Source organism: Ovis canadensis, chromosome 3 (genome assembly GCF_042477335.2).
Source record: "Ovis canadensis isolate MfBH-ARS-UI-01 breed Bighorn chromosome 3, ARS-UI_OviCan_v2, whole genome shotgun sequence".
In the NCBI taxonomy this organism is placed as follows: domain Eukaryota; kingdom Metazoa; phylum Chordata; class Mammalia; order Artiodactyla; family Bovidae; genus Ovis; species Ovis canadensis.
This window is the reverse complement of record NC_091247.1, coordinates 226,227,385-226,252,206: the sequence shown is the minus strand read 5'-3', so window position 1 is coordinate 226,252,206 and position 24,822 is coordinate 226,227,385. Positions and strand designations below refer to the sequence as shown.

At 46.4% G+C, this 24,822-nt stretch overlaps 1 protein-coding gene and 1 non-coding gene across 2 annotated transcripts in view; both read left to right on the top strand.

Moving 5' to 3' along the window:
- EFCAB6 (EF-hand calcium binding domain 6) overlaps positions 1–24,822 on the top strand; it is a 268,456-nt gene that overhangs the window by 25,658 nt on the left and 217,976 nt on the right. The window contains exons 4-5 of the mRNA XM_069581729.1: positions 8,137–8,348; positions 20,246–20,334. Of these exons, the coding sequence (XP_069437830.1) occupies positions 8,137–8,348; positions 20,246–20,334 (301 nt within the window). The remainder of the gene's footprint in view (positions 1–8,136; positions 8,349–20,245; positions 20,335–24,822) is intronic.
- On the top strand, positions 5,725–5,796 carry TRNAG-CCC (transfer RNA glycine (anticodon CCC)). The gene has a single exon. It is a non-coding gene; the product is annotated as a tRNA-Gly (tRNA).

The following is a 24,822-nucleotide window of genomic DNA, read 5'->3' as shown; positions in this document are numbered from 1 at the left end:
TGAGGATAAAGAGCAGGTCCTGTAGAGGGTCTGCCCTGGAGGAGCCCATGGTCTTGGAAGGGAGAGGAGGCGTCCCAGCCAGGAGAGACCAGGGCTGGACCAGACACGCGTACGCCGTGGACGCACAGCCCGAGGAACCGGAAGGGCTCAGAGCAGCACAATGAAAGGGCAGGCCCGAGGAGAGGAGAGCTGGTCAGAAGTCACGCTGGCCACCGTGCTCACCTGCTGTCCGCGGGAGGCCACGGGCACCCGCCGGGGAGCCGGAAGGGAGTCCAGACGATTTCTGATGGGCGTGTGTCTGCTCGGGTCTCTGGAAGGAGGGGAGAATGGATGTCGGGGTGACCGGCAGTCTCCACCACAGACATTTATCGTCATTAACAAATCTGCTCCACGCCCACAGTGTTCTGCAGATATCTCCTCGTTAACTAGCTTTCTGACTGCACAAAGAAGAATGGAGTGAAGCGGGATTACTGGATTAAGGGGCGTTCACACTCCTTAAGGCGCCGCCAAATCGCCTTTAGGAAGCTTGTAGCTCCACATCCCCACAGATAACAATTAAATGTGCTTGTTTCTGAGCACCCTAACACAGAATGTTGTCTTTGACCTCTTGTCCACTTGCTATGCATAGACCACATTCTGTTGCGCTGTTAACCTGCATCTCCCCAATGGCGAGGTGACCTTTGATGGTCAGGTCCATCAGATTCATGTCTTCCTTTGACGAGCTGCCGCTTCATGCCCTTTACCTGTTCACCCACTGTGGGTGGGTCTTTTCAGTTAGTTGTGTGAGCGCTCTTTGTTAAAAATATGAATGCTTCCCTGGTGGCTCAGATGGTAAAGCTTCTGCCTGCAATGCGGGAGACCCAGGTTTGATTCCTGGGTCAGGAAGATCCCCTGGAGAAGGAAATGGCAATCCACTCCAGCACTCTTGCCTGGAAAATCCCATGGACAGAGGAGCCTGATAGGCTACAGTTCATGGGGTCGCAAAGAGTCAGACACAACTGAGCGACTTCACTTCACTTTATGCGCCATCAGTGTCTTTTTTCATCTGTCATTTGCCTTTTATTTTTATGGATGGTTTTTAAAATGTACTGAATTATTTTTCCTTTTCTAAATAAAAGTTATATATTTTAAATAAATACACTTCAAAAAAAATGTCCCTTAGCACCCCTTTCCTCTCCAGAGTGGGTCACCATTGAGTGTTTGGCTGCCAGCGATGGCGCATCATTCATGCACATACACGTGTAGATATGTAATTACATAACTCATATTAAATACACACAATTCATGGGTAAATCTGTGAGCCACAGATACTGACACCCTGTTTCCTTTTAAGATGTTTTTTGCTTTATGTTTCAATTTGAATAGTTTCTGTCGACCTGACTTTATACCCATGAGTCCTTTCTTCTGCTGTGTGGACTGTCTGCTGTTAAGCAAATTAAATGAACTCTTCACTTTGATATTGTATTTTTCATTTCTAGCTTTTTCATGCGCTTTAAAAAAAGTTTCTGCTTCTCTGCTGGAATCCCCCACATGTTCAGCATGTTGTCAATTTCCCCTTAATCTCTTTAACATATTTGTCATTCTTAGTTTAAATACTCGATTACTTCCGCATCTGTTCTCTCTGTGGGTCTTTTGATGACTGGTTTTGCTCTTCATTGGGTCATCTTTTCTTATTTCACTTGTCTTGCAATTTAAAAAGATTTAGCAGCAGACATTTGTGTAAAACAGAGTAGTGTGTACGCGCTTAGTCATGTCCGATTCTTTGCAACCTCATGGACCGTAGCCTGCCAGGCTCCTCTGACCATGGGATTTCCCAGGCAAGAACGCTGGAGTGGGTTGCCACTTCCTTCTCCAGGGGATCTTCCCGACCCAGGGATCGAATCCACGACTCCTGCGTTAGCAGGCGGGTTCTTTACCACTGAGCCATCAGGGAAGCCCCCAGGAAGAGTAGGGAAGTGAAGCTGCTCAGTCGTGTCCGACTCTTTGCAACCCCACGGACTATAGCCTCCCAGGCTCCTCCGTCCATGGGATTTTCCAGGCAAGAGTGCTAGAGTAGGTTGCCATTTCCTTCTCCAGGGGATCTTCCTGACCCAGGGATCGAACCCAGGTCTTCCACATTAGAGGCAGATGCTTTACCGTTTGAGCCACCAGGGAAGCCTCCCAAAAGAGTAGAGACAGAAGTAAATAATATTTACCACCAGAAAAACGAATGCTGCTTCTGCTCAGGCTTCTGATGAGATGCCTGGCTCAGTTTATTTCTTGGTTTAGCTGTGTCTGGATTTGGTGTCAGTGGTGGTTAGATTCAGGTGACCGCTTGTTTCAAACACTTCGCTTCAGCACACCCTGAGATCTGAGCAGCGTGGATACTCCAGCCATCTCTGCTTCCTGGCCCAGCTGCCAGCCTGGTGTCCTGGGGGGGACTCTGCTTCCAGCCCTCCTGCCACAATTGGAGGCAGTTTCTCCAGCTCAGCCTCCAGCTTTGTGCACCTCAGGAGGTTCCCTTCCACCTTGACCGCCTGCCTCCAGTCTGCAGTGGGCCGCCAAGGGGCACTTGGTGAGGGTCCCATAGGCTTCAGAGGGGCTTGCCTCTGGTCTGTACTCAGCCATTGTGAGCAGCTGCCTGACCCTTAGGGAAGACCCCCCATGTCTCAGGGCATAGCTCATAGCCCCCTGCCTTGCTCTCAGCTTCAGGTGCTGCCACTGCCATGTGGGAAGGCCCATGTGGATGGGTGCAGACTCGCTGTGTGCCTGAGGCTCTCAAGGCGATACAAGTCCATGGGATTGGCCCACACGGCTGCTACATGCTTCCCATCGGTGGTTTTCTCTAAGCCCCTGTCTAGGATGAATCTGCTTCTCATCCCAAGACTTTGCAAGAAGGAAAGGAGTCCTGGGTGCTTTCTCTCCAAGGAGTGGCTGGTCCTTTCTGTTTCCTTTGCATCCTCAGTTCTTTGATGGGTTTCAAACCCTTCTCTCTCTCTCTCTCTTTTTTTTAGCTTATCCTCCTGGTTCTCTTCGCTGGGGTCAGAATGACAGTCTCTGTGACTCTCTATATCCTAAATGGAAGTAGAAAATTTGTCAGTTCTCCTCCAGAAAGATCCTATCGGTTCGTACTCCCACCAGCAGGTTATGCCAGTTTGGTTGTTGCTTTCATTTTAAACCAAAGAAGTCCTATTAGCCTAATGAAATAAGAAGCTTTCCTTCAGGTAAAATCAGATAGTTTCAAATCAATATTTTCTGATACTTTAAAATTAGAATCGTTGATTGCTAAGAAGGGGGTTCTTGGGAAGCACTGAAAATACACGTGAAAAGTCTGAAAAAAGATTTCAAGACAGAGACAGACATAAAGGGGTCCCTCCGTGATGCCGGGTGCAGGAGGAGGAGTTCCAGGGTGCGTGGGCAGAGGGAGAAATATTTGTCACTAGCTGACACGGGGCCCTGCAGCTCCGCCACATCAATCAGCTGCTTCTGAGGTTCAAAGCATCAGAACGGCAGAGGAAAGCAGGCAGCCGCCCCTGCACAACCAGCATCCTTGGGGATTTAAGTCCCTTCTTCTCCCCCAGGCTCTGAGCCCAGTCTTCTGCCTGCCTGGCCTCTCGTATGTAAGCACTTGGCTCCATGTCCTGAAACACCAGCGCAGCAAATAGCAGCTCTATTGTGAGCTCTGTCCTAAGCTCCAGGTTGCATCTGCGGTTGCCCCCTGACCTTTCCGCTTGAGCATCACCTAGCGGGCATCTCAAACACAAACTGATCAGACATCTCTTGACAGCTGGCATTCTCCATCCCGGTAAAGAGCATCATCCTGTATCTAGTTCCTCAAGTGCAAGGAGTTATCCTTGATTTCATTTTCTCTTCATCCCCCAGCCCCCTCCAGCTCACCAGGCCAATCTATCAGTGAGACTTCGTCAGCTGTGTTTCTAGGTTATGTCTCTAATCTGTCTCCCCCCCACCCCGGCCCCCACAAAACCCTACCCCCACCACAACCTGGACCTTGTTCAAGTCACCATCACTTCTTCTTGGATCTTGGAATTGGTTCCTCAGTGAACTTCTCATTTCTTGCCCCTCTGTAATCTACTCTCCTCATAGCAGCCAGAGTAATTTTTTAAAAGCCATATACGTTAATAAGATCACTCACTGCTTGAACTCTCCTGAGTCTTCCCATTGCCCATGGTGAAAACCCCAGTCCCCGTGCAGGGATCTGAGGTATCACGTACTCCGATCCCAGCCGTCACTGCCTCCCTGTCTCGCTGGACACACGCCTCTGTCCACAGAGGTCTCTCGCCTCCCTGGACCCGTTAGACTCACTCTTGCTCAGGGGCTCTTTACCCGAGGCTCTTCTCCCTGTTGAGGACACTCTTACTGCAGCTGCTTGCCTGGCTCATTCTGTCCTGGTTTCAGCTCATCAGACTACTCAAGAGAGGCTTCCCCCAACTCCCCGACCTGAGACAGCTCCCCGGCCGCCCTCACCTCTGTGGTCTGTCCTGCTGCCTGTAAGCACGTGGCACCACCTACCGTTACATCATCATTTATCTTTTGTTTCTCGTCCTGCTTCTCTTCTCCGGAGTCTATCTAAGCTTTCCAAGAGCAGAGCTTCCGGTCTTACGGCAGTCCTGCCAGTGCCTAGAGCAGCGCTGGCATATGACAGGTGCTCAGAAATACCTTTTGAATGAATGAATTCCACATCCTTTCAAGCCGGTGTTTCAAAAGGGTCTCTTCTCTTCCTGCCTGCCTGCTTTCCTAAGGCTCCCACACAGCCAGTCCCCACACCTGGATCTCCAGTACCACCCTCTATGACCTCTAGATTTGTGTATTCAGTTTTCGAATGGACATCCCCACTTGGATATCCCAAACTGAGCTCTTTAGCTTTCCTGCAGACTTTTCTGTTCCAAGTGTCCATTGCTACAAACAAACTCCCCCAAACATAGAGGCTTGAAACCTCAACCATCACGTGTTTTGCTCACAGATCTACAGTTAGGTCCCTGGGATGGCTTGTCTCTGCTCTTTGCACTTCAGTGGGGGAGGTGCCAAGGCAGGGGCAACTTGACATCTGGGGCTGGAATCTTCTGGAGGCTGGCCCTCTTGAATGGCCAACAGGTGGTGCGGGCTCTTGGCTGGAAGCTCAGCTGGGGCTGTTGGCCAGATACCTCTGCATGGCCTCCAGGGAGCCTGTGTGGCTCCCTGACCTCCTCACGGCACAGCAACTGGTGTGAGCGTCTTAGGAGGGCCAGGCAGAGGCTATAATGCTCTCTTTGTGGCCGTGTCTTAGCAATCACATCGTGTCAATTCTGCCCTAGTCACAGACTCATGCACATTTTAAGGGGGAGGGATGTACACCCCACTTTCTGATGGGAGGAGAGTTAACACGATATCATAAGAGAAGCATGTGTGGTGGGCATCTTGTGTGGCCATCTCAGACAAAACCGCCAACCAACCCCATCTCCATATTCCTTTTCTCATGGCTCACCCAGCCACCCACACGAACTTCATCCTTACCTCCTACCTCACCCAGCGCATCACATCAGAGTGTTCTGTGGACCTCCTCTATTGTAACAGCTCTTTTAGTCACCTCTACTTTGCACTCGCTGACCATCATATTAGTGTAGACCTCCCTTAAGACTCATCTGAGCTGGCTGTAATCACCCAGCTCGTCTTACACGACCCCTCTCCTCCCCTTTCTGTTTCTCTCCTGTGTGATACCAGAGTGAAGTTTAAGAATGAACGAGGGCTTCCCTGGTGGTCCAGTGGCTAAGACTCTGCACTCCCATTGCAGGGGCCCAGGTTCGATCCCTGGTCAGAGACCTAGATCCTAAATGCTGCAAATGAGAGTTCTCACGCTGTGAGTAAAGATCCCACATCCCACAACGAAGATGGGAGATCCCTCATGCTGCCCCTAACACCTGGCTTAGGCAAATAAATCAATATTCGAGAATGAAGATTGGGCCGTGTCGCCTTCTCAGTGACAGTCCTGCCGTAGCATCTCACAGCCAGAGCACGAGGCCAGAGGACAGGGCCGCCTGCCTTGTCTCCTGACTTTCCCACTCTCCTCTCCTGGCCAGGGTCTGCTCTATGTGGCCCCCTCCCCCGGCCGTCCTCTACAGCAGCCCCACTTCCAGCCCCCTATCTCAGTCTTGGGGAACACAGCCTTGCCGTGGAAGTGTCACTGTGTCCTCTAAGATTTTCCCGAGACCCTCAGCCTGTCACCCCAAACCAGCCGTCTGTGTTCTGGGTCTCCAGTGTTATCCCTGTTAAGTCATCCCCTCCCTGGAGGTCACTGTGGGTATTGTGAGCGAGAAGAACCCCCAGCACTGGGCACAGGCCTCATGTGTGCACAGTGAGCAAGCTTCAGGGAAGGCGGGCACTGGGGTGACGGCCTGTGCAGCCCCTAGAAGGCCGGAGGGGTCCCTGGATCCTGCCGCATTGCTCCTGAGCCGAGGGCACCTGGGAGCTCTTCACGGCAGGTGGGGGCACTGGTAGGTCCTCTGTTACCACATCAAACAGAAGGCAGCTCAGTCACCCTGCAGCTGTGAGCAGGCCCCTTGCTGCCTCTGGGAAGGTCCATGCTGACACTCTGAATCTGCTGACATCATCTGGCCCAGGTCACCCCAAGGCTAAAGCCATCGTGTCCCCGTGCCAGAAAGGTTCCACTGCTTGATGAGGAAGTCTTGTTTCCAGGGAAATGCCTAGAGTCACCCTCTCCTCGCCACCGCTTGTGAATGATTCGACGAAAAACACAGCGGCATTCAAGACACTTCACATGTCCAGAATTTACTGCGTGAGACAGAGGTGCTAAGTGGGCTGTGGCCACCAAGATGGAAAGTGAATACAATGGTTTAAAGGTTTATGTGATACTGGAGAGGGTGTGGAGAAAAGGGAACCTTCCTCCACTGTCGGTGGGAATGTAAATCGGTGCAGCCACTGTGGAAAACGGTATGGAGGTTCCTCAGAAAACTAAAAATGGGAGTTACCATATGATTCAGCAGTCCTACTCCTGGGCACGTATCCGGACAAAACTATAATTCCAGAATTATACGTGTACCCCAGTGTTCATAGTGGCGCTATTCACAATAGCCGAGACACGGAAGCAACGTAAGCGAGCTACATTTTACATAGTGAGTGAGTGAGTGAAGTCGCTCAGTGGTGTCTGAATCCTTGCAGCCCTGCAGAATATAGCCTACCACGCTCCTCCGATCCAGGGGATTCTCCAGGCAAGAGTACTGGAGTGGGTTGCTGTTTCCTTCTCCAGAGGATCTTCCAGACCCAGGGATCGAAACCGGGTCTCCCGCACCGTAAGCAAGATGCTTTACCGTCTGAGCCACCAGGGGAGTCCTGTATATATGTATATGGAGTACTGCTCAGCCGTAAAAAGGGATGAAGTAATTCCATCTGCAGCAACATGGATGCAGCTGGAGATTATCATACTAAGTGAAGTGAGTCAGGCAGAGAAAGACAAATATGTATCACTTATACGTGGGATCTAAAGCATAACACAGGTGAACCCCTCTATGAAACAGAAACAGGATTATGGGCATAGAGAACAAGCTGATGGTTGCCGAGCAGCTCAGGTGAGGGATGCAGAGGGAGGCTGGGGTTTGCAGACGCAAATTAGCATGCATAGAACAGGTAAACATCAAGGTCCTACTGTGTGGCGCAGGGAGCTGTATTCAGTATCCCGTGACAAACCGTAATGGAGGGGAACATGAAAAAAAGAGTGTGTGCGTGTAAGGATATAACTGAGTCGCTTGGCTGTGCAGCCGTAATTAACCTAATCCTTTAAATCAACTAATGCTTCGATCAAAAATAAATTTGAAAGAAAAAGCTTTATTTGCGATGACCTTAATTCTTAACTAGGTTTTAACTTCAATATCCCGTGACATAGGTCCTTTCTAGGGAAGAATCTTTGCCTTTTTCTTTCATTCTAATGTTATTGCTGTTGTCTGTATTGATTGAAATGTCAATTGCAGAGGTGAAAACAATGACTGCAGATTTGCCATTGCAGGTCACCTGCTTGTAAACCTGGATATAGTAGAAGAAATACTGTTTTAGAAGTCTGCTGGGTCCTAGTACACAGTGAAATAGCTTTCATCATCATAGCCTTAAGCATGTCTAGTAAATAGCTCTCTCTCTCTCTGTCTCTCACAGCCACAACTGTTGCAAATCCAATACTGTCGTCCTTAGATGTTAAACGGATTTTATTTCAAAAAATTACTGAGCGAGGAGATGAGTTGAAGAGAGCCTTTCAGCTGCTCGACACCGCTCGCAGCATGACAGTGACCAAGAGCGAGCTGCGGAGGGTCATCACAGCCTTCCTGCTGCCTCTCACGAGAGAGCAGTTTCAGGACGTTCTGGCTCAGGTATCGGGCGAAGGAGGCTCGGAGCCACCCGGCATGTGGCAGGGCGATGCAGGAGATGACGGGGGCATGTGACCTAGCCTGGCTTTCCCCACGCTTTCCCACACAGAGTCTTGTTTGTCACAGTTCAGTGAAGTCCTGGCGGGTTTGGGGCCATCACCGTGTGCTTGGGTCGTATTTTGTGCGTAGCACTATTACAGTCATTCTCTTTTATTTTTTTTTAAGGCTTCCATATACACAATATTTGGGGGCCTTCCTTGGTGGTCCAGTGGCTAAGACTTTATGCTCCCAATGCAGGGGGCTGGGATCGCTCCCTGGTCAGGGAACTAGATGCACCCCCCGACCCTGCCCACACGTCACAAGTAAGTTCACAAGAGTACCTAAAAACGACTGCACGTGTGGCAATGAAGCTCTGTTCGTTTTTAAAGGTATGTTTCCTGTCTGTTTTGCAGACTGCATAATATCCATTGATCTGTCTTCAAATTCACTGACTTTTTCTTAACATCTCCATTCTGTTATTAAGTCTATTCAGTGAATTTTTCAGAGAAGGCAACAGCACCCCACTCCAGTACTCTTGCCTGGAAAATCCCATGGATGGAGGAGCCTGGTGGGCTGCAGTCCATGGGGTTGCTGAGAGTTGGACACGACTCAGTGACTTCACTTTCACGCATTGGAGAAGGAAATGGCAACCCACTCCAGTGTTCTTGCCTGGAGAATCCCAGGGATGGCGGAGCCTGGTGGGCTGCCATCTATGGGATCACACAGAGTCAGACACGACTGAAGTGACTTAGCAACAGCAGCAGGAACAGCAGTGAATTTTTAACTTTAGACATTGTATTTTTCAGTTCTAGAATTTCCATTTGGTTCTTTTTTATAATTGCTATTTATCTGCTTAGGTTTATTGATTTTCTTTCAATCATGAACATATTTCTTTTAACTCATTGAGCATATGTAAAATAGCTGCTTAAACCTTGTCTAGTAATTCTCATCTCGGGGTTGGCCTGTTTTGATATTTTTTTCTCTTGAGAAGGGTCACATTTCTTTGGTCCTACGTTTAAAAAAATCTTTTTTTATTTTGTAAATTATCAAAGTACAGTAGTACATTTGATGGAGATTTGGAACATACAGAACAAAGTTACATATAGTTCAACTATATATTACAATTATTTTTTCAGTAGATAAGTTAAAAATTTTAGTTGGAGTTTCAATATCAAGCTCTTAAAAATTAATATAATGAATAGACAGAAAAGTGGAAGGGGATAGTAGACCTGAAAAGCACTATGAACCAATTCAACATAATTAAGATTTATACAGTTTTCACATAACAGCAAGATACAAATTCTATTCAAGTTCCCATAGACTATATACCAGGGACATAAAACAAGGTGCAAACATTTCATGGTCTAAAGGTTTTGAAATCATACTGTCCTCTTATCACTGTGGAAATATGTTAGAAATCAGTATCAAAAGATATTTGAAAATAACCCACATATTTTCAAGGGCAATGTGTCCTTTACCAAAAGATCTTTGACTTAGTCATTGAAAGCCTCAATAAAGTTAAAAGACTGAAAAAATACAGAGGGTGATTGCAGAGAAGAAAGCATTTAAATAAGAAATTAATACCAAAATGATAAATTAATATCAAACATATTTAAAAACCCCATGTATTTGGAAATTAAATGTCCTCTTTTAAATGATGGGTGTATCTAAGAAGCCATAACGCAGAAAATTAGAAAATAATTGTAACAATAAAAATGAAAAGAGAATTTATCAGAATTTGTGGCATGCACCTGAAGCTGCTCAGTGTAACTAAATGCAATGTGGAATCTTGAATTAGGTACGAAAACAAATAATTGGTCCTTCACTGTTGAGTGTATTTGAATTATATCCCAGACTAATGGTTTTCAATAGAAATATAATGTGAAGCACATATGTAATTTTAAATTTCCTGGTAGCTACATTACAAAGATAAAAAGAAATAAGTGGAATTAATTTTAATAATATTTTTGTTTGACCAAAATGTCTCATTTCAACATGTAATCACTATTCAAAATTGGTGGTAAAATATTTTACATTCTTCTTTGTGTACTAAGTCTACAAGGCCTGGTGTGTACTTAGAGCAGACCTCAGTTTAGACACCACATTTCCATTAGGAATACTTTACCTGTATCTTATTACTGTTGTTCAGTTGCTCAGGCGTGTCTGACTCTTTGTGACTTCCTGAACTACAGCATGCCTCACTTCCCTACCCTTTACTATCTCCCGGAGTTTCCTCAAACTCTTGTCCATTGAGTTAGTGATGCCGTCCAACCATCTCATCTTCTGTCGCCCTCTTCTCTTCTTGCCCTCAATCTTTCCCAGCATCAGGGTCTTTTCCAATGAGTCAGCTCTTTGCATCAGGTGGCCAAAGTATTGGAGCTTCAACATCAGTCCTTCCAATGAATATTCAGGGTATCAACCTGAATATCAATCCTTTAGGATTGACTAGTGTGATCTTCTTGCAGTCCAAAGGACTCTCAAGAGTCTTCTGAAATTCTCTGATACTCAGCCTTCTTTATGGTCCAACTCTCACATCCCTACATAACTACTGGAAAGACCAAGCTTTGACTATACAGACCTTTGTCAGCAAAGTGATGTCTCTACCTTTTTTTTTTTTTAAACCTGTATTGAGATTTCATAAAATTTGCAATTGAAAGAGACACGGGTACCCCAGTGTTCATTGCAGCACTGTGTATAATAGCCAGGACATGGAAGCAACCTAGATGTCCATCAGCAGATGAATGGATAAGAAAGCTGTGGTACATATACACAATGGAGTATTACTCAGCCATTAATAAGAATACATTTGAATCAGTTCTAATGAGGTGGATGAAACTGGAGCCGATTATACAGAGTGAAGTAAGCCAGAAAGAAAAACACCAATACAGTATACTAATGCATATATATGGAATTTAGAAAGATGGTAATGATAACCCTGTATGCGAGACAGCAAAAGAGACACAGATGTATAGAACAGTCTTTTGGACTCTGTGGGAGAGGGAGAGGGTGGGATGATTTGGGAGAATGGCATTGAAACATGTATAATATCATATATGAAACGAATCACCAGTCCAGGTTCGTATGCTTGGGGCTGGTGCACTGGGACACCCCAGAGGGATGGTATGGGGAGGGAGGAGGGAGGGGGGTTCAGGATGGGGAACATGTGTACACCTGTGGTGGATTCATGTTGATGTATGGTAAAACCAACACAATATTGTAAAGTAATTAACCTCCAATTAAAATGAATAAATTTAGATTAAAAAAAGAAGGACAAAAATTTGCAGTTGAAATACTAATTTCACCTAGTCATTCCAAACATAAAAATTTTCCCCAAACGGACTTAATTTTAGCATTTAAATTAATTAACATTAAAGGTAACAGTTCATTTCGTCAGCTGCCCTGGCCACGATCCGTGTGCTTTGGAGTCTCGTGTGGCTCTGGCTGTTGACTGCGCAGCCTGGTGCTCTGGACTCTGTTACACTGACCTCTTCAACTTTCAATGCCTTTGCTTTGGCAGGCAGTCAGCTTCCAAATTCTGTCTTGCCTGCAGCAGGCAGTCATTCATATCTTGGTTCAGCTCTTTTGCCTTCTTTTTTTAAAATTATTTACTTTTAATTGGAGTATAGTTTCTTTATAATATTATGTTGGTTTTGCCATGCATCAGCATGAGTCAGTCATAGGTATACATACGTCCCCTCCCTCTCGAACCTCCCTCCCCCGCTGCACCCATCCCACCCTCTAGGCTGCCAGAGAGCACTGGGTCGGGCTCCCTCTGTTACACAGCGGCTTCCCATGAGCTGTCTGCTCTACGTGCGGTGGTGTGCGTCCCCACGCCACTCTCTCCATTCGTCCCACCCTCTCCTTTCCCCGTGTGCCCGCAAGTCTGTTCTGTATGTCTGCGTCTGCACTCCGGCCCTGCAGAGAGGCTCAGCAGTACCGTCCTTCTAGATCCCATATATATGTGTTAATATACAATGTTCGTTTCTCTCTTTCTGACTTACTTCACTCCGTGTAATAGGCTCTAGGTTCATCCACCTCATTAAAACGGATTCAAATGCATTCCTTTTTTACGGCCAAGTAATATTCCACTGTACATATGTGCTCCAACTTCTTTCTCCATTCATCTGCTGATAGACATCTAGGCCGCTTCCATGTCCTAGCTGTTGTAGACAGTGCTGCAGTGAACACTGGGGCTCGTGTGTCTTTTCCAATATGATTTCCTCAGGGTCTATGCCGAGTAGTAGGATTGCTGGGTCATGTGGTAGTTTCATCCTTAGTTTTTAAGGACGCTCCATACTGTTCTCCGTAGGGGCTGGATCAGTTTTCACTCCCACCTCTTTAGTCTTTAGCTGGGACTCTTCACGTGTGACTTGCACACGCCTGGTTCAGGCGTCAGCTGGAACGTGGACAGAGTGTGTACACAGGAGGTGGGGCTCCTCCTCTGTCTCTCTCCTGTTTCAGATCCCCCTCACATTTCTAATGGCTGCGGTTGCTTTGAGTGCAGTGTGTTGGTTCTTCAGGCCAGAAAGACAGTGGGGCTTTTGGTGGGGGTGGGTGGGGGCAGATTTAGCTGCTTTGTGCTGACTACTGACTGTGGCCGCTCAGGTTCAAAGCCATTAAGAACAGGAAACTCTGTACTCGTCCTTTCTTCTGAAGTTGTAAAGGATTTTCCTCCCAAACCTGCCTGCTTTCTTTCACTCTCCTGAGCCCTTAGATAGTCCCTTTTTGGTATTTTGACAGAGTCTACGGGAGTTGACAGTGGGAGGTTAGTCTGTTCAGAGCTTTCTCTGCCACGACTTCTGCCACTTTGTGTTTTTAAAAAAGCAGTCCCAGAGTCAGGGACAAGTTGGAAGTATAGTGCAAAGAACAACTGTTTTTCCTAAGCCATTTAGAAGGAAGCTGCTTCATTACCTCAAGTATCTCAGTGTTCAGTTCAGTTCAGTTCAGTTCAGTCGCTCAGTCGTGTCCGACTCTTTGCAACCCCATGAACCACAGCATGCCAGGCCTCCCTGTCCATCACCAACTCCTGGAGTTCACCCAAACTCATGTCCATTGAGTCGGTGATGCCATCCAGCCATCTCATCCTCTCTTGTCCCCTTCTCCTCCCACCTTCAATCTTTCCCAGCATCAGGGTCTTTTCCAATGAGTCAGCTCTTTGCATCAGGTGGCCAAAGTATTGGAGTTTCAGCCTCAGCCTCAGTCCTTCCAATGAACACCCAGGACTGGTCTCCTTTCGGATGGATGGGTTGGATCTCCTTGCATGTTTCCTTAAAACCGGCCCTGTTCCGTGCTCCCACAATGCAACCGTAACGGTAGAGACAGGAACGTCGTGTCACAGCAACCGACTCAGCCCGGGCCCAGGTCTCAGTCGCGCGGCGCATCTGGCAACTCTCCTTTCATCTGCACGTCTCGCAGTCTGTCCTTAGTTCTGAGGACTGTGACACTTTGAAGACTGCAGACCCGTTATTTTGTAAAGTGTCTCCAACTTGAGTTTATCAGATGGTAGGCGTTTCCTGGTGGCTAGATTGAGGCCTGCATCTTTGGCAGGAATGTCCCAGAAGCCACGCTGTGCTCATCTCATGACCTTTTGCTGGGTTGCAGGTGACTTCCGCCTGTCCCGTTACTGCTGCTGTTCACTGCGGTCGCTCCACTAAGGTGGGAGCTATAATATAGGCTATATATATAGATATAGCTATATATATAGACCCCCCTTTCTTTCCCCAGCAGAATGTTCTTTGTGCACCTTGTGATTAATGAGCAGTGTGTAGGAGAAACCTCTGAAGCTGTGTGGATGTGTCAGCCCTCACCAAACTTCATGTATTCTTTATTGTTTACATATTTGCAGGGACTTGAGATTTCCTGTTTAATAAGTGGGTTATGACCCATTGCTTCCATGATTTATTTTGATATTTAAATTGTCCCTAATTTAGCCACAAGAGCACCTTCATGCTGGTTTCTGTGTCCTTTTGACGTGTCCCCAGCATTTTTTGAGCACTTTCTGACTTCCTGATACAAGCTCACCTGTACTTTCCATGCTCAGTCCTGGAATCATCCATCTCTTCAAAGAGCTCTGGTTCTTTTTAATGGAAACAGGCATCCAGAATCTGGGATCTAGGCAGCAGGGCTGCTCATTACTCTTGGACGCCACTTCTCCAGGCCCTCTAAGTGGGCAGAGCTCCAGGGGCCTATTCCAGACGCACATCCATGTACACACACGTGCGTGCGTGTGGGCTCTGTCAGGCAGGCCCGACTCTGCGACCCCATGGACTGCAGCCGCCTGTCTCCCCCATCCATGGGATAGATCAGGCGAGCGCACTGGAGTGAGTTACCATTTCCTCCTCCAGGGGATCTTCCCAACCCAGGGTCTGATCCTGCTTGTTTCACTTATTTGAATATGCTGGCATGTGACTCATCATCCATCTCCCATCTCCGGCGCCCACACACCTAAGTGGATGCCCTCTGCCCGCCGTGTGGGTGCGCTCCCTGGCTCTGGACCAGGGCTCCCCCGACATGGCGGACACCACGTGTCTCTGCCCCGTCTAATGACGGCAGGACTGAATTGTGAGGGACAGACAGGGAAGCGGGAAGGGGGAGGAAGGTGAAGAGCTTTCCTCCTTTCCTTTTAAAAATGTTTCCCCTTTATTCGCTCCCAGAATCTCACAAATACTATATATTGATTCTTTCACCTGTCACTTTTATTGTATCCACATTTAAATGAGAGCTTTACTAGGACATGGCCTCCATATCACAGTCTCCAGCATTACCGGCGGGCAGGCCGGTGGGGTTTCTGCAGTGACTCTGTTTATTGACTGTCTGGCTGTGCTGGCCTTCACTGTTGCACAGGCTCTTCTCTGGCTGTGGGGGGCAGGGGCCGCTCCCTGGCCGTGGTGCGTGGGCTTCTCACCGCGGCGGCTTCTCTTGTTTCAGAGCACGGGCTTTGGGGCACCCGGACTTCAGGAGTTGTGGCTGGTGGGCTCAGAAGCTGCAGTTCCCAGGCTCTGGAGCACACGCTCAATAGTTGTGTTGCACGGCCTTAGTTGCTGTGAGGCTTTGTGGAATCTTCCTGGACCAGGGATTGAACCGGTGACTCCTGTCCTGACAGCAGATTCCTTCCCGCTGAGCCACCAGGGAAACCCTTGAGGTTTTTAATATATTCACAGAGTGATTCACGATCAGCACTGTCTGATTCCAGAACATTTCATCATCCCTGAAAGAAACTTTTGTGTTCATTAGCAGTTACTCTGCACTCCCCCTTCCCCTAATCCCTGACAACCGTTAATCTCCTCTATGTCTTAATAGTTTGTGTAGTCTGGCTGTTTCATAAAAAGGAATATGGAGTACATGGTCTTCTGTGTGTGACTTCTTTCACTCAGCGTGACGTTTAGCTCTGCTAGACATCCACGCTGCAGCATGAAGTGGAACTTCGCTCCTTGCTATGACCGAATAGTACTCCGCTGCATGGAGACGACGCAGCTTCTTTGCCGTCGGGTGCTGGACCTTTGGGTTGTCTCTGTGTTTTGGCTTCTGTGAGCAGTGCTGCTGGGACTTTGACGTGCAAGTTTCTATGTGGGCATGTGTCTTCACTTCCCTTGGGCGCACACCTAGGAGTGGAAGTGCTGTGTCGCGTGGCAATGTTCTCTTGCTTTTAAAGAACATTTGTCCTCACAAACATTGCATCCGTTCCATCCCAAGCTTGATTGAACTGATCTTTTCTTTATACCAAATGGAAAGTGAAAATATTATTTCCTGCTAATGTCTCCCTATATTCAGGATCTAATGTTAATTTAAAATTTTGACAGCCTCCCAAGCTAATCAGCTATGCAGGAAGAGGAACAGCACAGAAAATGTGAAGCGCGTGTCTGTTTTTTTTTAAGCTACATCTGTTTTAAAAAGAAGTCACTACGAACCGTAGAACTTCAGAGCCTTTACATAACAGGTTCCTGTGGTCTGTCTTACAATCAGCGTGTGTTTCTAGAACCTTGAGCTCTCGCGACCCACGCATAAACCCAGGAGACTGGAGTGCGGTGCCTTCACAGGAGGCCAGGTTCACCGGGAAAGCAGGGCAGAGCTTGTCTCGCTAATCCCTGGACTTCACAGGGTGTGTGACTTTTCTAGGTCTTTTAATGACTAATCCACGTGGTGACACCCAACTTTCTTTTTCAATAGTCAATATAAGCCTAACTGGCAATGTATAAAACTGGTCAAATAGTTCATGGAAATCTCACCCTCAAAAGTAGAAAAGAAGGGGTTTCCCTGGTGGTCCAGTGGTAAAGAATCCACCTGCCAATGCAGGAGACATGGGTTCAATCCCTGATCTGGGAAGATCCCACACGCCATGGAGCATCTAAGCCCATGCACAAATGCTGAGCCTGTGGTCTAGAGCCCGGGAGCCACGACTACTGAAGCTCTCTCGCCCTAGAGCCTGCGCTCCACACCAAGAAGCCACTTCCATGAGAAGCCTGCTCGCCACAGCTCGAGAGTAGCCCCTGCTTCCTACAACTAGAGAAGAGCCCGCCCAGCAATGAAGACCCAGTACAGAAAAAATAAATAAAAATGTACAAAATGCATTAAAAATCAGAAGAGAATTTTCCAGTTTTAATGAATTTGTTTTAGCTGTAATTTTATCTCAAGAACCGTGTCAGGAATGTTTGAATGTCAGGGTGATGATAGACAAGGTGTTGTTTGTTAGCTACCCTGTTCCTTAGTTTCATTAATAGTGAGTGATATGAATTTTTTTTTAAATGTGTCTCAGTCTCTGAATATCAATATAAGTTAAACATTTTGAAAGAAGTTGCACCGGTTACTAGATGCCGGAGAAGGAAAGCAAAGTTCTATTCTGGTCTTGGTGGTTGTCCCAAGGAAAGAGGAGCCTGGGAAGGTTCTCATCAACATGCTGGACGTGGATTCACAAACTGTGCTTCGCCAGCTGCAGTCTAAGAATTTGCTTCCAGTGATTCATCAGTGGATGGTTTTGAGTCTCAAGACATTTTTGCCAGAATTGCAAATCCCAGAGAAGTGAATCCTTAGCCGAGCCTTTCCTTTTAGACTGGATCCTTGAGCTTAGTTTGGAAACTAGGCATTGCAGAAATGTATCTGCCACCTTAAAATGTGCATCAGATCACAGGTAGTACCTGTGTTCTTGCCTGGAGAATTCCATGGACAGAGGAGCCTAGTAGGCTGCAGCCCATGGGGTCGCAAAGAGTCAGGACATGACTGAGCGACTTTCACTTCACTTCACAGTTCAGTTCAGTTCAGTTCAGTCGCTCAGTTGTGTCCGACTCTTTGTGACCCCATGAATCGCAGCTCGCAGGCCTCCCTGAAATAGCACTAATTTAACAGGTGGTGCTAGTGGTAAAGAATCCGCCTGCCAATGAGATTTAAGGGAGTGGGTTCAACCCTTGGGTTAGGAAGATCCCCTGGAAGAGGAGGGCATGACAACCCACCACAGTATTCTTGCCTGGAGAATCCCCATGGACAGGGGAGCCTGGTGGGCTACAGTCCATGGGGTTGGAAAGAATTGGACATGACTGAAGCAACTTAGCACGCACGCATAAGTAGCAATATGAAATGTGACAAAAACCTCAACAGTTGATGGACTTTTTTTTGTTTTTGTTTTTTTTTTTTTTTTTTTGCCGACAGGGTGGTTAGTGTAGTGAAATGAGCTTGGGCTCTGGAGTCACAGATTTCTGAGTCCAAGGCAGTGCTATGCAGGGAGGTCATTCCTCTGCTCTGTGAAATGTGGAAGGTTTCAGCTTCCTCAGAAGGTGGTTTGGGGCTGGATGATTTAAAATCAAGAGCGGTGCCTGTGCCCGTTTACGAAGTATGAGCTCCTTCAATGTCAGCTTCTTCTCTTCCGCGTTGACTCTTATCACTGCTAAGACCAAGAGGGCATCCAGTCTGGGAAACTGCACGTTTAATCTGTCCTTGCCCTTCTTCTGTGGGACTAGGGAACCTCTGAGGTGCCTAACCAAGTTGTATCTACTGAAAACCACCCTGTCAGAAGTCAGAGTCCTGGTGTCCTTTCCAGGAAAAGGCTTTGCAGAGGCCCACCCTGTGAGCCACACTCCCCCCGGTCCCATGTCCTAGTTACACATGTTTTAAACAGTAAAGGGAAATGTGTCCTTTGGGGAAGACCGAGATAACTGTGCTAGGCTTTGAGGCCGGAATTTTAAGGGCTAAGTAAATATCAAACTTGGTTGTATGGGCTCAGGAGCTGTTCAGCTGTTTGGGAGATTGTACTTGTGTATTTGCATGAAGCTTAAAAAATAAATTTATATTGACTGTGTGTTTATTTTAATTTTAGTTTCACATGCTTTCTGGGAAATAATTTTTTCACTTTTTTTAAAAAAAATTGGCTTTTTATTTAAAAGTAATTTCAAGCCTCCAGCAAGTTTGTGAAGGAAAGTATGGTACAAATGATGGCCATTTACCCTTGCCCAGATTTGTTGGCTGTGAACATTTAACCTCATTTGCTTCTCCTGGAATCTCTCATTCCCTCTGCACATATATAAGCGATATATATTTGAAATACACAAATAATGTGTATGTAATTTCTTCTGAATCATTTAAGACGAAATTGCTTACACTAACGGTGCTTTCTTTGTTTTTTGGCTGTGCTGGGTCCTCATTGCTACACACGGGCTTTCTCTCGTTGCTCTGAGCAGGGGCCACTCTTCGTTGCGGTGCGAAGGCTTCTCATTGCGGTGGCTTCTCTTGCTGCAGAGCCCGGGCTCTGGGCTCTGGGCTTCCATAGTTGTGGCTCTTGGGCTCAGAGCATAGGCTTCAGCAGCCGTGACACATGAGCTTAGATGCTCCACAGAACGTGGAGTCTTCCTGGCCCAGGGCTCGAACCCATGTCCCCTGCGTTGGCAAGCAGATTCTTAGCCACTGGACCACGAGGGAAGTCCTGTCATTGGTCCTTTACTTCTAAATACTTCAGTGTGTATTTCCTCAAGAATAAGAACTGTTCTCTTACCTAATCACAGCACGCTTATCAACTTCAGTAAACATTGAGGTAGTAATACTTTTATTTAATCTAGAGTCCGTATTAACCCACCTGGCCCAATGATGTCCTTTGTAGGATTTTAGATTTAAAAATAACTTTTTTTCTACCTTAAAAGCATATGACTGTGTAGAAAGGGTACATGATACTCAGAGAGTAAATTGTGCTGTGGCCTCAGATTCTTGGGAAATATATATATATTTATACACACACACGTATATATAAATACATATGTAAAATATATTAGAATATATTTCTACTACTGTTACTTTATCTTTTTAAAAGACATTTATTTATTTGGCTGAGCTGGGTCTTAGTTGAGGCATGTGGGATCTAGTTCCCTGACCAGGGATGGAACCTAAGCCCTCTGCACTGGGAGCGAGGAGTCTTAGCCACTGGACCACCAGGGAGGCCCCTACTTTATCCTTTAGGAAGACCTGTTGCTGTTGTTGTTCAGACGCTCAGTTGTATCCGACTCTCTGTGACCCCATGGACTACAGCACACCAGGCTTCCCTGTCCTTCACTGTCTCTCCAAGTTTGCTCAGACTCGTGTCCATCGAGTTGGTGATGCCATCCAACCATCTCCTCCTCCTGCCCTCAGTCTTTCCCGGTTAGATGGGCCTAGATTTTAGCTAATTCTGTAGAGGGCTTGGTGGCTTTAGTTGAGCACAGACTGGCATTCTGGTGTGTCTGCTGCTCGTGCTAGGTTTGCTGAGGGCGCCTGCCGACTCAGATGCCTGGGCCGAGTGGCTGTAAGCGTTCCTGGAGCGCCCGCCCCGCTCAGCGGAGCCTGCTGTGCTGCCCGCAGCTTGGCCCTGAACTCGCTAACGAGCTGCCATTCTTCTTGTTCGGGTGTAGATCCCCCTCACCAGTTCTGGGGCCGTTCCGTACCTTGTATTCCTGTCCAGATTTGGAGGAATTGACCTGAGTATCAATGTTATAAAGAGGTAAGTTTTTTTTTTCTTCCCTCGTATGAAATTGTGAAACTTGAAGTGATGTGAGATAGGACACAAGCACATTAGAGCTAACCATGTCAACAGATACAATCCTCAGGCAAAAAGTTGACTTAGAGAAGATTCTGATGTCTAAATGGGATATGTTTCAGGATAAGAAAAATAATATTGTATTCAAAGTGGAAACACAGCAAATTAAAACCAGACCAACATGATTCGCAGGTGGTGCTGGTGGTAAAGAACCTGCCTGCCAGCGCAGGAGATGCGGGGAACTCGGGTTTGATCTCTGGGTCTGGAAGATCCCTTGGAGAAGGAAATGGCAGCCCACTCTGGTATTTTTGCCTGGGAAATCTCATGGACAGAGGAGCCTGGAGGGCTATAGTCGGTGGGGTCACAAAGAGTCAGACACGACTGAGCACACCCAGAACAACATATTTCATATGTGGGGCCTTTCATATTTGGAAATAAGGAATTTAATTTTTTTTCCCACTACACTGCAAGGCTTGTGGGATCTTAGTTCCCCAACCAGGGATTGAACTTGGACCCTGGCATTGAAAGCGCCACATCCTAACCCTGGACCACCAGGGAATTCCTTGGAAATAGGAATTTAAATTTTGAAGTAAGAGTATTAAGATGCCACATTTTAAATTTGTTTTTTTTTTCCATGCATTTTTAGTGTCTTTCGTTGGCTAGCGATCATATTTTTCTAGCTAGAAATGAAAAAATTTTTAGAAGATCTTTGTATGAGGTCCTCATAGCTGTAGCCTGAGCATGGGGCTCGTTTGTCTTATCTGCAAAACGAGAGTCCTGAAGCCTGAGCTTTACTGTCTCTGTCAGCTGTAAAGTTCTTTGATTCTAGTGTGTGGTATAGAAAATATTGTTTTATAGTAGAAAAATTATTGACTCAGATTATTCTGCCTCTAAATGAGGAAGCTTCATTTTCTCAGGAATTGTGTAAACAATTCTAAGAGAATTAAACTTGGTTCTGAAATATTAGCACATTCTGGCATTGTGACTTTCAGGATCGCAGCCATCTTGGATGTAGCTCAGTTGTGAAAAGCAGTGCAGCCTCGCAGAGAGGGAAGGGGGATTGCTGGTTACTGGGCACGGTTTCTGTTTTGTGAGGTGAGCAAGTCCCAGAGATCCCTTGCATCAAAGTATGGATATATTCACACTACTGAAAGTGAAAGTCACTCACTCGTGTCCGACTCTTTGTGACCCCATAGACTATACAGTCCATGGAATAATCCAGGCCAGAATACTGGAGTGAGTAGCCTTTCCCTTCTCTAGGGGATCTTCCCAACCCAGGGATTGAACCCAGGTCTCTGGCATTGCAGGCGGATTCTTTACCAACTGAGCCACAAGTGAAGCCCAAGAATACTGGAGTGGGTAGCCTATCCCTTCTCCAGTGGATCTTCCTGACCCAGAAATCAAACTGGGGTCTCCTGCATCGCAGGCGGATTCTTTACCAACTGAGCGAGCTGTACAGTAAAAATGGCTAAGATGTTAACTTGTGTCCTTCCCTGGTGGTTCTGATGGTGAAAGAGTTCGCCTTCAATGCAGGAGACCTGGATTCGATCCCTGGGTCGGGAAGATCACCTGGAGAAGGAAATGGCAACCCACTCCAGTATCCTTGCCTGGAGAACCCCATGGACAGGGGAGCTTGGCAGGCAACAGTCCATGGGGTCACAAAGAGCCAGACACGACTGAGCGACTAACACTTAAAAAAAAAAAAAAATCAGTGCAGCAGCTTCACCAAGAATGACAAAGTATTATCTGCTCTGGGATCTGGGACTTGTGATCTGCTGATGCTCTCCGTTGTTGATGAGCTAGGATAACTTCCAGACTCGTTCAGAAGAACGACTGGTTATTTCATAGGCATATTCATGCTCTTGACCTAATGAAACCATCCCCATTTGGGGGATAAGTAACATAATTTGAGTACTCTTTGCTGAAAAAGCTCAATAGTTGGAAAAAAACTAAAAGCGGAGAGTTTTTTGTTTTTGTTCAACTGTGAAATCTCAGTCTAATAATTTGAGATGAAAAGTATCATACATTACTTTCTTAAACACAAAAGACTGAATATTTAAAGTAAATTAGAAAGGTTTCCAGCTTACTCATGAAGCTAAATTCTCTTTATTGATTCAGTTCAGTTCAGTCCCTCAGTCGTATCCCACTCTTTGCGACCCCATGAACCGCAGCACGCCAGGCCTCCCTGTCTATCACCAACTCCCAGAATCCACCCAAACCCACATCCATTGAGTCGGTGATGCCATCCAACCATCTATCTTCTGTCATCCCCTTCTCCTTCTGCCCTCAATCTTTCCCAGTATCAGGGTTTTTCAAATGAGTCAACTCTTCTCACGAGGCAGCCAAAGTATTGGAGTTTCAGCTTCAACATCAGTCCTTCCAATGAACACCCAGGACTGATCTCCTTTAGGATAGACTGGTTGGATCTCCTTGCAGTCCAAGGGACTCTCAAGACTCTTCTCCAACACCACAGCTCAAAAGCATCAATTCTTCTGCCCTCAGCTTTCTTTATAGTCCAACTCTCCCATCCATACATGACCACTGGAAAAACCATAGCCTTGACTAGATGGACCTTTGTTGGCAAAGTAATGTCTCTGTTTTTTAATATGCTGTCTAGGTTGGTCATAACTTTCCTTCCAAGGAGTAAGCGTCTTTTAATCTCATGGCTGCAATCACCATCTGCAGTGATTTTGGAGCCCAGAAAAATAAAGTCAGCCACTGTTTCCCTATCTATTTGCCATGAAGTGATAGGACTGGATGCCATGATCTTATTGTTTAAGGCCATGTATTCGAGTGAATTGGAGAAGGAAATGGCAATCCACTCCAGTACTATTGCCTGGAAAGTCCCATGGACGGAGGAGCCTGGTGGGCCGCAGTCCATGGGGTCGCTAAGAGTCGGACACGACTGAGCAAGTTCACTTTCACTTTCAGTTAGAGTGAATAGAAAATTCTGTTTCTAGTACTATGGTAGGCTACCTCCATGAACAACACTTCCACTGAAAACAACTGAAATGGTGGATTAAAGGTAAAATATTTTAATGCATTACTGAGCTGGAAAGAGGAAGTAATTCTTAGAGGCTAAGCATGCGGTAAGAACTGGAATCTAGAGAAGTTTTGTATAAAGACAGTTTTTGCCATAAAGTCTTGGCCAAATCTTGGTGAACTGGTGCTCCAGTTTTGTTTGGTCTTTGGAGTGAAAGGGATAAGAGACAAAGCCTCCAGGGTGTATCCAAGGTGGAAAAGCCAAAGAGAAGACCAGTACCTGTACAGTGGGGACCCCTATACCGTCCTGTAAGGATAATTATCAAAATATAGATCTGCATCACAGAGACCTACCAATTTCAACACTGGCATTGGGTGAATAGAGGAAAGACTGTGATCACAAGTCAATGTTAATGAAGATCTGTACCTAAGATAATGCTACCTGTGTGGTCTGAAAAGTCTCAGGCTAGGAATTTCCTTAAAACTGGTCCTGGACTGGGTGTGCCCTTCAAGGGAGGGATACGTCTACAACACAGCCCTTAAAGAAAACCACAGATAAAGTGTCACACAGAAAACCTTGAAGACATATGAAGAGACAAAGAATGAGGACCGCAAACAAACGGAAATCGTATCCAGTAGAATCAGATCTGCAAACGCGTGCAATGTTGGACCTATCAGATACAGAGTCTAAAACCAGTGTTTTAATATCTTTAAAGAAATGAAAGAATGGATTCAATACACGAGTGCAAAACAAGAGGCAATAAAAATAAAGATTTGAAGAAATACAAAATGGAACTGCTCATACCGAAAGGTAACAGCTACTGTAGAGTACAATTTTAGTGGATGGGTGAAAATAGTGGGGTCAACACAGCTGAAAAGAGCATCAGTGGAGTGGAAAACAGGCCTGAAGGTGGTGTCCAGAATGCAGCACAGAAACAGAGATACAAAACATGGCGGACGGGAATAAGGACATGGGAGGCGGGAAGAGAAGGCCCACTGATACTTCTTGGTGGATTTCCAGATATGTAGGAGAAGGAGTGGGACAGGGACTATATTTGAAAAGGTAATGGTTTAGAATCTCGAGCCAGATAAATAAAAAGGGATGCCTATCTAGACATATCACAGTGAAACTGTAGAACATTAAAATCAAAGAGAAAATACTTAAGGCAGTGAGAAGACAAATGGGGTTGACTCCAGGGGAGTAACAGTTAGACTGACAGTGGTGTCTCAACAGTGACAACGAAAGGCATGAGACTGTGGGAGAAGCTCTGCATGTGCTGAGCTAAAACACTCGCTTCCTAGATTTTTTTTTTTAAGCTATATTTGTAAGAATAAGAACGAGAGCTGTTTCTGTGGGAACCCCTGGCCGCCTTTCCTCCTCTTGCCATGGTGTCTGCTCACCCACTGGGATTAGACTGTTTGGAAAAGGGATCCACATCTGGCTCCTTTGCCTGTGATGTTCAAGGTTAC